At 39.6% G+C, this 16,351-nt stretch overlaps 1 protein-coding gene across 1 annotated transcript in view; it reads left to right on the forward strand.

The window, feature by feature from the left end:
• Nucleotides 1-16,351, forward strand: part of SPTLC2 (serine palmitoyltransferase, long chain base subunit 2) — a 64,775-nt gene that overhangs the window by 10,903 nt on the left and 37,521 nt on the right. The window contains exons 3-8 of the mRNA XM_014941947.1: nucleotides 990-1,138; nucleotides 1,467-1,591; nucleotides 2,958-3,051; nucleotides 5,705-5,810; nucleotides 6,646-6,865; nucleotides 8,734-8,860. Coding sequence (XP_014797433.1) covers nucleotides 990-1,138; nucleotides 1,467-1,591; nucleotides 2,958-3,051; nucleotides 5,705-5,810; nucleotides 6,646-6,865; nucleotides 8,734-8,860 — 821 coding nt within the window. The remainder of the gene's footprint in view (nucleotides 1-989; nucleotides 1,139-1,466; nucleotides 1,592-2,957; nucleotides 3,052-5,704; nucleotides 5,811-6,645; nucleotides 6,866-8,733; nucleotides 8,861-16,351) is intronic.

Raw genomic sequence — 16,351 nt, forward strand, 5'->3', positions numbered from 1 at the left:
ATCTTTAGAAGGGACTATGAGAGCAAGTTGCAGGCTGTGAGATTAAAGGAGTAGTGAATTGTGTTTGTTTTGAGCTTTCCAGCAGCTTGAATCAATGAATTTTGCTCTTTTGAAACACATCTGGCCACCGAGGTGATTATTTGTGTTATCTTTTGGCTACTCACTAAGGCTCGTGACTGTGTTAAGATTTCATGGGCATACACCTATAATAAAATTAGTACTTCTATGTGTGATGACTGGAACCTGGAGCAGATTCTTTGGATTGCACTGCTACTTATGACTTTGTGTTGATTTAGAATAATTCCTGACACTTGAAGTAAACACTGCTGCCTGAAACTGAGTTTAACAAGATTGTTTTGAGTCAGAACTGAAGTAGTCTGTAGAAACAAAATCAGAAATGCAAGGACAAGGATTTTTACAAATTGGAGATGACATAAGACAAGTTCGATGTGAAGAGATTTGCAGCACAGTACTTGGTGAAACTAGTCATGTCTCTCCTTGGCTTTCAAGGGCAAAATAATTAAAAGGTTTTTTCCACTGAGCTTCTTCCTTAATCTCTGTCACGTATTGTTAGCACAGCAGTGCCAGATGTGTTTCCTTTCTGTGGTTGGAGGATATCCTGCTTGAGGGGCTGCCAAGTTAATTGATCTAGAGATCTTATTTTGTAATTGAGAAGAAAGTTACGTGTTTCTGGGATGGAGGGGGGGACATGCCAGAGAATAAACAATTGGTTTGAGAAGCCTCAAGCAATGTTAGATATGATAGCAAATGTGCCTTTTAATGTAAGCTTTTGTGGGAGCTAGTTTGAGACCGTAAGATAGAGAAAGCATATTTTTTACTGATCATTTCAGTTTGAGGGGCAGTACTGAAATAATTCATTGGTTGGTTTTTAACATTTCAGTGTATATTCGAAGAAACTGAAATAAGAATCTTCTGGTGTAGTTAATCTTTTTAATTGTGAGTGTCCTAACGTGGTGTTTTTAAAACAGGTATACGGGGAGAGTGATAAAGGACATTATTAATATGGGTTCCTACAACTACCTTGGATTTGCACAGAAGGCTGGGACTTGCCAAGAAGCAGCAGCTAAAGTTTTATCCCAGTATGGAGCTGGGGTGTGCAGCACTAGGCAGGAGATGGGTAAGTTTGTGCAAGATAGGATGTCTCTCAAATGTGTGTTTCAAAGGCTGTAATCTGATTTCAGGTCTCAAACATTACTTGTTCCAGCTTTTGAACCTCAGACTAATCAATAAAGAAGCTTTTACTTTAGTGAAGACAAATTGACTTGCTTGGTTTTGTTTACATGGCACAGCAGTTCGCTCACTTGTGTTTTTATATTTATTTTTTTTCCCACTGTTCCCTCATGGGCCTTATATAAAGAGCAGCCTGGTTGGTAGAAATTCTTCTTGTAGAATGTAGCAATAGTGAAAGCTTCTCACTCCAAATTTCTCATTTGTTTTATCTGCAGGAAACTTGGACAAACATGAGGAGCTGGAAAAGCTAGTTGCCAGATTCCTAGGTGTGGAATCTGCAATGGCATATGGAATGGGGTTTGCAACCAACTCTATGAACATTCCTGCTTTAGTTGGCAAGGTATGGCTTCAGTCACTGACAAAAGCTCATCTAACAAAGATTTTGCTGGTTGGGTTTGCTGGAAGCTACTTGTTTGGTTTTGGTTTTCCGCGGTGGCAACCCCTGCAGGTATTGTCTATGGAAACTACAAGCTACAGTGTGCATCTCTAACTTTGGCAAAAATCTTTGGAAGAAACAGCATCCGTGGGACCAATAGCAGTCCAGATCTTGCCCTCTTTCTCGGAGAGTGCCTGGCATGTTAAGGTTTACTTCCTCAGGCTACACATTAGTGTATGAAATGGTGGCTGATTAACAGGCTCATTGGCTGAAGGTATTTTGATGCTCTTGAGACATTGACTGTGTCCATGAGACACACAGCTGAATTGCTAGTTGGTATATGCAGGATTTATTGTCTTTGAGCGACAGCTGAAAGATCCTTCATTTGAAGGAACAAAATCCTAGTAGAAAAACTATTTGAGGGTAAGAAGGTCAAATGTAAAGTCTGATGATATCTACTGTGTGCCCTGTAAAACAGTACATAATGCAGCCTCAATGTCCTGCTTCTCAAACTACGTTTATTTCACTTATCTGAAAATGAAATGGAAGAGCTCTCTTTGTTTACATCTGCTGATGCAAAATAGATGTTCTCTTAGCTCCTGCTCAGACCAAAATAGTGCAAGTACTGGAACTGTTTCGTCTTTTGTGAAAATGATTCACTGTTAACCTAATTCTACTACCCTAATGGAATTCTTTGTCCCTGTGTAGTGAATTATCTCCCCTATATTTCATTTATGTATTTTTCCACTTTGTAAATTCTTATACTTGTGATACCTACAGTGTATAAAATTGTTTGTATGTTACCTCCATCTACAAAGTACTTAATAGTGCTTCATTAAAGAAAATTAGTCCCTTTGGTATGACTGAGCACAGGTGGGTTTAGTCAGTGATTACCTCCTAATAGAAGAAATAGTGCAACTTTGTGATAAGGTCTTTAATCTAGGATTTGGCCTGTTTCCTAGCACCACTGTAGACTTGCTGAGTGAACTGCGGCAAGCTGCTCTGCTCTCTGTTTTACCTGGCTGCATGGGAGGATGAGAACTAAGCATCAACATGAAATATTGAGGCAGATTCAGCTGCAGGACTTCTGGGGAAAGTGAAACCTAAGTGGTTCTTCCAGTTAACAGCAGTTGTGTGTTTTTATTTGCCATAGTAAGGCTGCAAATTGTTTCTTAGCAAGTCTTGCCTGGACTAGCTGCATTTATGTTGGAAATACATGTTTTCATTTTCTTTTTTAAATGATTTCTAAGCGGTTCTGAGCTGAAAGGTATTATATGCCTGGCTGTGAAACAACCTTTTCAATATCATCCTCTTTCCCCTTCTAACTCAGGGCTGTCTGATTTTGAGTGATGAACTGAATCATGCGTCACTAGTGCTTGGAGCAAGACTGTCAGGCGCAACTATTCGAATCTTTAAGCACAACAGTAAGTATCAGATGGTGAACTCTGCCTTTCTGCAGATGCTGTAGATCAGATACAATCTCTTATATATTCTAATGGTTAGAAATCCAATTTCATGCAAGGAAATCAATTGCTGGTTATCTGAAAGGTCAGAAAACTGCTGCTACTGAGAATGTAATCATCCTGAATTGGATATTTTTTTTTGTATGTTCAGTCTCAGCTAATAACACTTTTATCCTGAAGCTGTTCTGGCTTACATCTTCTGAATGTGAAGAGGAACACGCTGCCCTTTGCCAAGTCTAGGGGCACTAGTGTTTTAACGTGGCTTCTTGTTACTTGAATAGCTCAGCGTGGTTAGACTGTTCTAACAGTCTGTGTCACATAGTAATGCAATCTTCTAGTGGTCTAGGTTACAGTTTGGAGGGTAAAAAAGTTTAATTTTAGGACCAGATGCTGACATGATGTTATAGTAACAAAAGCTTATGAATGCAGATATCCTAGCTAAATTAGACAACCATGCATTAGTACGATGTAGTACAAAAGGAATTTTTGGGATGTGAAGCATAGATTAATTTCACTGAGTTACGTGCTTTAAGTATTTCTTTGCAAAATAGGCAGAATTTTCACTTTGCTAGTTTCAGCTTCCTCCAAAGAACTGATATTTAGACGTATTTTCAGGTTAAAAATCTGAAGGGTTTTCTTCTTTTATTCTCGGTGAAAGAGGTACCTGGTTGCCCTTGATTTGTAAAGCCACTACCTTCATTCTTCAGCCACTCCTAATACTCTTTCTATGTCTCTGACATCACGATGACTCTTTTGCTCTCTTTGAAGTGTGTGGTGGTGACAGCAAAGCTCGGGTGGCTGCAGTTATTTTCCTTTTTGTCCTACTTTATAGTAGATTCTCTGCTGTGCTTATTGTTTCTTTTTGTGTTCTTTCTTATTCTCTATTGTTTGAATAATTTTCTTTACAGAAGTGTAGAGTGTATTGTAACATTCAGTGATTTTTTTTTTATATATTTTTTTTAATTCTTCATAAATCTTGATTGCTGCGCAAGATCACAAAAGCTTTGCATTCGACTTCTGCATTTGTATAGACATACTTCTAAAGATTGCATCCAGTTGCAGAATTTCAGAGAGCACTGGTTGACATAGTTCTGGGTACAAGAGGGACTTAGAAGGTCTTGTGTGATGAGGAAGAATAGATGATCTGTGGGAACGTGGTACAAACTAGCAGTGGTGAGATTGGGGGATATTGTGGAAATGTTATAGATGGTGGGGATCTGTGAAAGAGAATGGAATCGCAGATTAGAATCAGAAGGTAAAATGCAAGCAATGATTGTGGCCTGTCAAGATCATGATCAACTCATAGTTATGTTTGTGTTCTCCATCTAACTCTTGTTATACTTTATGCTGCCTCAGTTCACTTTGTTTTCCTGAGATGTTAATGGCTTTGTTCATATTCTTTTCAGAAATAATGGGGAAAAAAATGAAAAATCCCCCTTAAAATCCTTGTTCAATGTCTTAATTTTTTTCTATCTAATTCTGCAGCTTGTCCTTTTTATTAAGGTCAGACCCAAATTCCCAGTCTTTCCCTCTTTCTTGAGAGATCAGAAGTTTATATTCCATTGTTGTTTGTAACCGCACTAAACTTTTCCTTTCTTTCTTGAGAGTTTTGTTGGAGGCAGGGCCTCAACTGCTGACTTCTTTGTCTTTTTCTGAACATTAGCTGTCTTCTAACAGTCTATTAACTCACCTATTTTGCTGTAGAATTTCTAGTCTAGTTCTAGTTCACAAGCTTCTCTTGCTGCTACAGCTGTCCTAGTCTACCAATCCTCTTTTCATGATCGTTCCTGCTCTTTTTCATGCCCTAGTGTTTATGCCTAGTCTCTTGCTCAGCACTTCGGCTTTTATGGTTTGACTACTTCCATCTCCACTCCTTTCCTCGGGTGTTTTTTTCAGGACTGATTTAATGTGTATTTATTTGCTCACGAGCCAGGTCTCCTAGGATCATGTCAAGTGTTCATAGCCAAAGCTAGTAAGATTACAGAATGCATTACTACTAACAACTTCATCTGCCTAGTTTCTGATATTCTGAGCACTGTCCTTTTCCTACACTGGTGGTTCTTTTTTCTTCCTTTTCTGTTTTTGGTTTAATAGATTCCTGTTCCACACCTTCAGTCCGTTCAATTTAAAGCAAAGCAATAATAAGTACACTTGTTCCCCTTCTTGTCCTGCACTCTGGTCTATCTTCTACTTATCTTTAGTTGATTATCCTTGAGCTTGCTTGTTCTTTCTTTAGTTATTTCTATCCATAGGACATGCTTACTACCTAACTTGCTTTCTCTTTTCTTCACAATAAGATACCTTCCTCCTTTGTTTTTTTGGTTTGTTTTGGTGTTTTTTTTCCTTCCTTGTTTGCTGTTTATGCCTAATGCTCTAACTTGTGCTTTTAGCTTAGGATGATGAAATTCTTCCTTGGAGTTCATACAGTCACCCATTCCCTTTAATCTCATCTGTGGGCCTGCAACTAGATGAAGCCCATGCTTATTGACTTATGTATGGTCTGTCTTCCACACTGGAGCAATTTGTGCATTTCTGGAGTATTGCTGTCTTTAGTCATGTCAAAGCTCAAGCTAGTAGCTGTTTTGGTACCATTTAACAGTAATTTCTGGTGCAGATATGCAAAGCCTGGAGAAGCTGCTCAAAGATGCTATTGTGCATGGGCAACCTCGTACACGGAGGCCCTGGAAAAAAATTCTTATCTTGGTGGAAGGAATATACAGGTACAAACTATTCTTTGTATTCCTAAGACCCTCCACGTGAGATCTAGCTGCTTAGTATTTGGGTTCCTTTGCCAAATCAAACTATGAATATTGTCACTTCATAGTTATTTCATTAATCTCATCTGCGAATTAAATTGAGCTGTGTATGTCTCACATCCTGGACTTTCTGTTGCTAGTCCTGTAGCTGCACCTGGTGCTATCACAATGCTTCCTACATCCTGATTAGATTGTAGAAATTGATTAATCTAAACTGATTATTGACATCAGAGCTGAGGTCTTAAATTGCTTGTCCATTCCATTCTTTCTGTGCTCACTAGATGATGCTAGTGTGAATAGAATTGCACAAACTGAATGTTTGAGCTGAGAGTGAATAGGAGCATGTAGTAGGCTTAGCTGTGTTAGGCATTTAAATCATAGTGATTTCCAGCACAAAATGGGATGTTTTGGAGTGCTACCAATGAGAGCCTAGTCAGTTCTTAAAAACAGCAGGTAAGTAGATGTCAGATCAGAATGCTGACGTTAGGGTGGAAGTAAAAATGAGATAATTCATTTAAAAAATTGTCACTGAACACATTCCTTTGCCTTCACTTACCATTGCTGCTACTATTTAACCTATATGTCAGCATCCCAGAGATGTTAAACAAGTAGAAAGTAGAGATCTGGGAAAGTAGAGTTGCAAGGGGGGGGTTATCTCTGCAGAACACAATGTGTCTAGCAATTTTTATGTTTTCATAATTACTGAAAGAGTGAAGAAAAGAAAGCTTAGTGACTTTAGGTGCTATAAGGAGGCCCCAACCATTAAATCAACTCACACTGAATTTCTGTTTCTCAACAGTATGGAGGGATCCATAGTCCGTTTGCCTGAAGTGATTGCCCTAAAGAAGAAGTACAAATCCTATCTATACCTTGATGAGGCTCATAGTATAGGTGCCCTGGGTCCCACTGGCCGGGGTGTAGTGGAGTATTTTGGACTCAATCCTGAAGATGTGGATGTTATGATGGGGACATTCACCAAGAGCTTTGGAGCTGCTGGAGGATACATTGGGGGCAAGAAGGTAAAAAGCTGAGAATCTTATGGCTGTTTCAGGCTGGTGGTAGAGTCCTTCACTAAGGATTTCAAAGTTGATCTATTTCTTAAGTACCTTGATTGTCTGTTTGTTTCATAATTTTACGTACTGTCTAGTACAGTGGAAGTCTGTGCAATGCAGAATAGCCTAGTCTGGTAAAATACCTCATAATTGTATAGTTTACACGTGGTCAGCAATGATCTCAGTTTGCGGAATGTACAGTAGCAGTGTAATACCTTTTTAGGAACTGCTAGGAGCCAGGAAGCAGGGCTTTCTTAAATGTTACTTTTAATGAGACTTGCAGGAAAAATGCCAAAAGCTGAAGTTTTTCAGCCTGTTTGGAGGAAATTTCCCTTCTTATGTGAGTTGGGTAGAGTTGATTCAAGCAGTTTGCTTTCTAAAGACACTTCTCCACTTGTCCATTTTCTTTTTTTTTTTTTTTTTTTTTTTTTTTTTTTTTTTTTTTTTTTTTTTTTTTTTTTTTTTTTTTTTTTTTGAGGGGGCTACTGACTGTCTTCTATTGAAAAGTACCATTAGAAAGTGTTGCCCTTGCCAAACCAAACCCCTCCTTTTGGGAGGGATGATGTAGGCAATTGCGTACGTCCCCCCTTTCTCATGTGCTCGAATTGCACAGATGAGGCTTCTAAGCTTTATTTGAAAGTAAAATTCTACCATTTTCCTACCAGGACAGTAATTTTTTAGATAATAGTGGTGACAATTACTTCAGCCCATCCAAGCAAAGATGGGGGTTTGTGGATGTTCCTCTTTGGGAATTTACTACAGTTGAACTAAAATTACTCAGACATCTTCCCCAGAAAAAATTAATCCATATTAGTCATTTTCCAAAGGTAGTGAGCCAGTGGGATTAACTTCCTTGGTGTAAGGTGAAGCCGCTAAGAGTCCTTCACAACCGTGTTTTAGCTTCTGTTTGAGGGATTACTTCAGAGGTAAAAGGCCTTAAATCTTCTTACCAGGTTTATTTCAAAGTCTGTTTACAACTTCCTTTAATTCAACTCTGACTCCAGGCAGAGAGCAACATAAAATTGAGCACTTCCACATATTTCTATAATATGTTCCTGGCTTGTTCTATCTAAGGTGCCATCATTATTAATTTTATGGTAGTAGAAGGCAGAATGTGTCCTGGCATTCATGCTGGTCTTTATACTATTTTGCTGGAATGGTCTGGGTATTTTAGAGTGGTTTTGTTACAGCTAACAGCCAAGATCTATGGTGTGTTGGTCCTTTGTTTGTCTATGACCTGCTTTTGCCCTCTAACAAGTGTAGTGGGTATGTTAAACTGGGAAATGCAGGAGGGGTAGGCTGAGGTTCTTGCACTCTTAAATTGCACCTGCTGCTTTATTTATGTTGTGCTGATAAATGGGAGAAAATATTTTATGAACTGTTCACCTGTTTGGTGACTTTTGTGGGGAAACAATTATATTGAGCATGACAAATAAGCACCTATGGCTCCTGCTCCCCATTATTTCATTTGTTTTGTACTCCTACTGTTATAATAAACACTCTTGAAACATGGCCTGTGCACGGTTTGAGTAATGCAAACCCCTTGTTGCAATCCAATGCTGGTGGTGTGAGCTAAGTCTGGCGTAGGCATTTGTGTTTGATCAACATGGTTTCTTGTCCTGTGACATAATTATGGGTTGTCATGTCCCTGGTGTTCGCTTTTCAACTGTTTGTTACTTGTAATGTTAAATCAATCCTCAAGCTACCTGTTCTCTTCTGTGGTGTTCTGAAAGAGGTTTCTTGTGGTGGCCATTTCTACTCTGTAATTAAGACAAGACACAACATTTATCCAAATGCTGGGAATGCAACATCTGATGCCTCTTGTGTTTTGCTAGGAACTGATTGATTACCTCAGGACATACTCTCACAGTGCTGTGTATGCAACATCAATGTCACCTCCTGTTGTGGAGCAAATCATCACCTCCATGAAGTGCATTATGGGTGAAGATGGTACAACTGTTGGTGAGTCTTTATAACAGTAAGCGTGTGGAAGGGGGAAGCCAAACAGAGCCTCATTGTCACTTTGACAGTTAACTCATTCAGTTGACGCATCCATAATTATCTGTTAGTTCATATAGACTTGAAATTTCTGGAGCAATAAACAGATTTACTGTCCTACTTGGCTGATCTGCCTAATGACAGTATAAGCGATTTCCAGGTAGAGGTAAGTCATCTTAGTCCTATCTGAGACACAGTATTGTCTTGATTTTTGTTCTGTGTAGCTTCTCTAGCTGCATTGTTTTTCTTCCCCATTGTCTGTCCTTTGTTATTTGCCCACTTTTTAGATTGCTTTCAGAGTATTTTGCTGTGTATTTTTACAGTCTTGTGTGCAGTTTACTGCAGGGGCAATGCTTTTGATTTTCATCTCTAGTATAATTTGTTGTTTGCCCATCAGCTAAAGTAAATACCTTTTTACTTGGGGAGTTAGAGGCAGTTTTTAAGATCAGTAGACTTAATGCACCAGGAGAAGAAATTCAGCATATTAGTCTTTATTGTCTTAGTTTTCCTTTTTCATTATGAAAGTAAGAAAGGGGAAATCTGTATTAGTCTTGATGCATTCAAAGTCAAAAATACAAACTCTTGTGTCTTATTTGTCTAGTAGGTTGCAGTTTTCTTTGGTTACAGCATGAATTAAATATAAATAGCTCACACTTATGGTGGGTAAGCTGCCTTGAAACTGAAATGGTAGAGCACTTAGCACGTAGGGTACTTTTCCCTCTTCGCCGCTAATTAACAAGATTGTGAGCAGCTCACACAGGATGACATGTAATTTGAGGATCTGTCCGTGGCGTTCCGAGGCTCTTAGAATTCAAACTGCGGAATATCTTCAGTTTCGGGAGTTCCAGGCATCTGGCCACAAGGTGGTGGTGTACACTGAAGAACTGCGGTTGCTTGCGAACGTGGGTCATCTGACCAACTAACCTGACAGATAACTCCCAACAGTGAAAAAGCTTGCTGGAGAAATGACTTAACAGTTCTGCCCTTATAACAGGTTTCATTCAACTTGTTTACATTATCTGGGAACAGGGTTAGTGCCAGCAATTGGTGGTGGTGGCTGCTCAATAGGGAGATCGTCGCTGAGGCAAGTGCAGCCAGGCAGCAGCCCGTATCTCTGCTAGCACCGAGTGCTTCTGTGTGGTCCATGTGAGATACCTGTACCTGTTGTCCCCAGTGCTGTTCTCGTCAACAGATATTAAGCAAGCTTCAAACTACACAAAAAGTTGTGCAAAAGGGCTGGGTCTCACTGTCATCTTAAAAGTGACTGTTTGAGCTCTTTCTAGCTGATGATTTGCCAGCAGTCTGTGGTCTGCTCAGGCGTTGCTTGTTTTGGGTTTCTTCCAGTATCTGTTTTGCTTAATGAAGTGGGAAGCAAGGAATGTGTAACTGATTTCTGTTTGCAATATTCAAGCTAAGGCATTTTTGCCCCTTTCTGAGGCTACACTGCGATAGTCGTTCAAGCCAGGAGAATGGAAGGAACTTCCACTCCAGGCTGTTCTGCTATTATGCCAGCAAGGTCCCTCAGAGCTGAAAGGTGAACAGATCAGGAACCAATTTCACAAAAAAAAAAAATCTTAAACTCAAAAGGCCTTTTTTTTGTTGCTGTGTTGCTTAAAATGCATGTCAGGCTACATCCTGCTAATTTGGTGCTAAGGAATACCAAAATTCCTAGCCGCTCTTCCTATTGAGAAAATAAGTGGGTTTGCTGTTTGAAAGCTGTGTCATTTCAAAGAAGCCTCTGTACGTTTGATTTCTGTACGAACTGTAGTGCTTCTCAGAAGTGCTGGATATAACAGCTGGATAGCCAAAGCTCTGTCTGCTCATATTCAGAAAGGTTTCTCAGCTACAGGTCTTGTGAAACTGTTCTAAGGCTTTCTAAGCATCTAAGTTAGCCTTCAGCTGGGATGAGCACCTCATAGGATGATCCCTGCATGAAAGTGCTTCTCTGTTCATTTTCTGCACAGTCCTGTTTCCCAGTCATGCATTTTTTTTTTAATTGCCTGAAGGATTTAGAGATAATATTACTTTGTAGGATTTTCTGTGGATGAAGTTGGCAAATGTTCAGTTGGGTGAATTGAGCAGCTGCTTAGTGGTAGCATGACAAAGTTTCTTCCTCATTTAAGGGATTTGGCTAAAAAACTTCTATTTGGACTCTGTGGAATTGCAGTTGGGGCTCTGGAGGACCACAGCCTGCAGTTGGTTTGACTAAGAGTAAATGAGGAGTAGAGTGAGGCTGGTAAGAGTTGTTAAATGTGGAAGACAAATAGAGAAATAGTGTTAAATTGGGTCACTGGTAAGCACCTCTGAATCAACTCTGTATTTTAAAAATTTCACTGCTGTTAAATGAGTTGAGCTGAACTAACAGATGAAGGAAAACTTGAGATAGGGCAATGGTTTTACAAGGGTGCAGGAGTGGGAGCTGGAATCAGAAGAGTTAGATGGCTAACTCTCAACCCCATTTTTTGGGCCTCAGCTAAATCTTTTTAATGGAAAGCATCCAACAATGCTTTCTCGAAAAGAGCCTTTGCACCTTCTTCGTCTCCCTGCTTCTGTTCACCACATGCTATTTGTAAAAGCTGCTGTCCTCCACGGCATCAAACCTTTGTGCAAATTCTGCTGTCACATTGAGATGGTCTGTAGCTGAGGAATAAGTAGCAGGAAGCAATTAGTTTTTTAGGACAAAAGGGGGTTTTGTGTACTTTTTGCAAGAATAAGTTAATTCTCTTCTCCTATATTTCAGCTTATTTCTAAATCTAATGAAACATCTGGAGGCTCTAAACTTACAATATAAGGTGTTGTAGTTATGAAAACTTTACATAACTAAAAAAAAAAGTAAATATCTCCTTTCAGATTTTTCCAGCAAGCTGCCAGTGACTAAATAGGGTATTAGTAGGAGGCAGCACAGACAAAATACAGATGCTATGAAAACCTGAATGGCTGTTTATAGAGAACATAAGATTGTTGGCATGCAGACGTGCTGCCTGAATTGGGACAGTAGTTTCTTGTGTCTTGCTTTCTGTTGAAATTAATCTGTTAATTCTCTGTACTGTTTATGTATGTGAGTGATTAATGAGCTTCAATCTTTCTGAAAACAGTTATGGGAATACAATTCTGTATTAATGCAAATATATTACTTGCTCCTTCATCCAGCCTGCAAAAAAACACTCCAGCAGCCAAAGTGGCAGCAGAGCTATGTTATCGCTTGGTAGTGATGCTTCCTGTACTGCTTCTGGAACTCTACATAATTAACTCAATGCTGTATGTCTGTTCTGTTCTAATTTGCATTTGCAATCTTGCATGTAGTTGGCTAGAAGACCATCATGTGGTCTTAAAACATACTTTATTTGTGATCACTTTGAGAGGTCATCCTCAAGAGTGGTGAACATCTCAAGCATGTAGAATGTCTTCAGAAAACTCCAATGACAATGTACGTGGGTACCTTCTCATCACATTTGGCTTTGATGCATAGTAGGGCAAGGTAAGAGAGGTGGAGAAGGCTTCTTTCCACTAAAACAAATTTTTGGAGCTGGTTTTCCAACTCAAAGTCACTATGGTTTAAATTGTTAACAAGAAAGTGTTGCAGATGCTTGTCAGCAGTTCAGTGGATGCTGCTTTCTCTCTGTTCAGCCACACACAAAGATGAATGAAATTCAGATGATAGTTTTGTAGATAAGGGGGCTTTTTTTTTTAAACAATAATAAAAAATGACATAATAAGCAGAGTTTTTGGGGTCCTAGTATACACAGAGATGACAAATGGGTTCCTGGAATGAAGTTCTACAAACTTGTAGTGTAAAGCCACTTGAATCTTGCTTTCTGTGTGGTATTTAGGTTATTTAAATTGACTGTAGGGAAAAAGAGACAGTTTGGTGTTCTAGTAAATGAGAGATTGTTGGGATTTAGATATTAAGTACTTAACCTATCTCGGTGCATTTTTCAGCATCAATGGTTCAGTTTGAGTTGAAAGCTGGATTTTTCACCATTACATTCTTAGGACTGGGAATCCAGTTATCTCCTTTCTGCCATTTACATCAGAGCCAGTGATACATCCTGTGCAACTGGAGCTCTCTTAGCACTGTTGGTGTTCAGGACGCAGGCTGTTTGTTGCCCTGAATATCGCTGGGGGCAAGTGGAAGAAAATCATAAAGTAACTGACTGAGATGTGGGTAAATCAAAACATGCATGTTGAAACCAGTCTAGGAACTAGTTAACCTCCTTCAGAGATCAAACTCAGTTTGCTCTCCTGTGTATTAAAAACTGAAGGTGAGCCTTAAATCCAGGAGCATTTTAAGTCTGAACTAAAGCTTGCAGTGTTAATGGCTTGTAAAAGAGGTGAACTTCCATGGACATTAACTCAATAATAGTAATGATACATGTTGATGTTGATAACAAGTTTGTGTCTCAGCTTGAGGAGGCAAATATCCCACACCCAATCACAGCACCATACATCGCATGTGTAGAATAAGTTGTAGATAAACCTTGCCCAACAGGGCACTTAAATTCTGAGTGAACATTGAGCACTGTATAGAAACCAAGGGTTATTATCCTACTAATGTTGCAAGTAATGGAGGTAGCAGTTGCATAGGGCACCCCAGCTGCCAAGCTATTGGAAATGGATAACTAACCTTTGAAAACTAGTTAAGTAGCTGCACATAGTTTGATTGGTATTTGTCTCATCTGAGCAGCTCAGTTGTGATGAGCTAGTAATTGATTACATCTACTTAGAGGAAACCTTTTTTAATATGGATATATGGATTTCTAGTCTTGCCATTGCTGTGTGCAACAAACTTGAGTGAGTTAAATCAGAAAAGGTAGTTAAAACAATTACAGCCAAAGGGAATAAGAATGTACAGCTGTGTTGGCAGAGAACTGAGCCTAACTGAGCTGTTGGGAAGACAGAACCATTGCTGTGCTGTTAATATGCACAGGGAGAAGCATGCTGGAAACAAAAATGGGTCTAGTCTGCTTAAGTTCTAGAGGAAAAAAAGACTATAATTAGTGTTTAAACCTCTAGGTAGTTAATCAGGCCCTCAAGTGAAGATATGACATCAGTAGTTCAATCAGCTTGCCTAATTGGTAGTTTTCTTCAAGTTGGACAATTTGTAAAATTCCCCTTTTATTTCCAAAGATAAGCCCAAAGTATATGCAAGTATAAAGTCTAAGCGGTAATGAAGGAATAGCCCACATTACATCACTTGGAATTAAATTTTAAGCCACTCAGAGTATATTTATAAATGAAGTTTGTACCTTGCCACTGTTAGCAGTAGATCCACAAATGGAAGTGATGGCTGCTGTTGTAGTCAAAATGGGAAATAAATACTCCTTGTGCAGGCTGAGGTCGAAAACATTCAATTAGCATTAAAATCGGTTCATTTGAATTTCCTCCAATAATGCACTTGTTAATGAGGTGTTAAATTATCACCTTGGGAACCCAGGGACCAGTCAAAACTAATTTGAGCAAAGTGAAAACTTTTTTTGTTGCTGCCCTTGAGAATCTCAAGCTGAGCTGGGAAACTGTTGGAAAAACAAATACTCTGGGGGTCATAAAGAGAGTTTCCTGCTTCTCTCCAGGGGACTGACAGCTTTAAACATCACTCTCTGTATTTGTGCTTCCAGCTGGGGATCTTTTAAATCCAGCTTGTTTCGGCACCCCTACATCCCTCCCACAGAGCATGGCAAGCCTCCAGAAAAATTGCTTTAACCTGGCCTGGGCAGGAGAAATCTTGCAGTCTTTGGTTCTTTGAAGAGTGTTTACAGACATTAGCAGAGCTGTACCCTTTCTATTGTGCATTGGAATGTGAGAATCATTCAGTGCCTCTTCCTTTTGGACTTTAATCAACATTGTGGTGTTTGTGCAAGAGCTCATAAACGTTTATAACTGTACACCCGCTTTGTTCTCATAACGTTCTGGTTCTTGCTATTTCTGTTCAGGTATGAGCTGTCATCTGTATCTTCATAGCCTAAACACTGATCTGTCATAGCAGAAATACAACTAGGGATGTGGCTTTGAAGTAATTTCATTTTTCTTCATTTCTTACACTACATTAGATGTAAAACGTGTGGCACACTTGTTACTCTTGCTAGCATTTGAGGTGCCACACTTCTACAGAATGCTGGTGTGCTGCTTGTACAGGGAAAGGACTAAATATGGGGCAGCAGTTCACTAGTATATATTGTTAGCATTAGTGTGACTAATGTTAGTGATTAGTGATCTGGCCCAGCCAGCACGGGTTCATGAGGGGCAGGTCCTGCTTGACAAACCTGATGATCTTCTATGACAAAGTGACCCACTTGCTGGATGAAGGAAAGGCTGTGGATGTTGTTTACCTGGACTTCAGCAAGGCCTTCGATACAGTGTCCCACAGTATCCTCCTGGAGAAACTGGCTGCCCATGGCTTAGATGAGAATACTCTCCACTAGGTTAAAAACTGACTGGAGAGACGGGCCCAGAGAGTGGTGGTGAATGGAGTTAAATCCAGTTGGCGGCCGGTCACGAGTGGTGTCCCACAGGGCTCAGTACTGGGACCCGTTCTCTTTAACATCTTTATCAGCTGCAGCTGTTTTCTACATAGAAAAATTAATACTGGTGTTACAATAGTTTCTGCAGTGTACAGACCCACAGCAAAATTTCATTCTATGAAGGCATATAATGTAAATGTTTCTAGCTCCTTTGGAAACAAGCAACAGTCCATAACTGAAGCCTTTTCTGTGGATTGTGTGCAGGTGTGTCAGGCTGTGGGACTCACAAACAAGTTGAACTATGGTCCTTGCTGACTTTAGTGAGTTCTGATGTAAAATGTCATTGGCACCAGGTCAGCTCATGCCATTTCACATCAGTGCAGTTGATCTACCAAAAATACCGAAATCTTGACAATCTACAATGTGTACTAGTGCTGCTAGTGTGCAGATGTTTGCTGATGGCCTAGAATTAATAAACTCCCTTAGATAGTACAGAAGGAAGGAAGAAGCTGTCTGAGAAATCTCCATGACAGTTAACGTGTTTTGAGAGCATATGGCTAATGGAGAGATTTGAGGCAACTTTAAATGAGATTGTGCAGGTCCTGTTGCAGTCTAGCTTCAAGTGGCGTTTAGCTCAAGACAAATTGGCTTGTCAAGAACAGGATAAATCAACCTGTAGAGCTTCTTTATGCCATGGGTAAGCTTCTGTTAATGCTTAGGTTATTGCCTAATGGCTGCGCAGTGGAAAAGTTGTGGTTACAAGGCTGTCTGTGTGGGGAAATGTATTACAGAGCATATGTGCTTCTCACCTTCATGTTGGCTGGCAGCTTCTAAGATTTCCTAATTGTTCGTCTGTGGACTTAATAAAAAAAAAAGCACCAGTAAAATACTTCTGAAGCTTCTTAAGACTTTCAAGCTTGCCTTACTGTTGTATTTTATGTGTGTTGCTGAACTCAGGCCTGAAATGAGCAATGGAGAACTCATTTGCCCTGCAACT

Source organism: Calidris pugnax, unplaced genomic scaffold (genome assembly GCF_001431845.1).
Source record: "Calidris pugnax isolate Ruff unplaced genomic scaffold, ASM143184v1 scaffold56, whole genome shotgun sequence".
NCBI classification, from domain to species: Eukaryota; Metazoa; Chordata; class Aves; order Charadriiformes; family Scolopacidae; genus Calidris; species Calidris pugnax.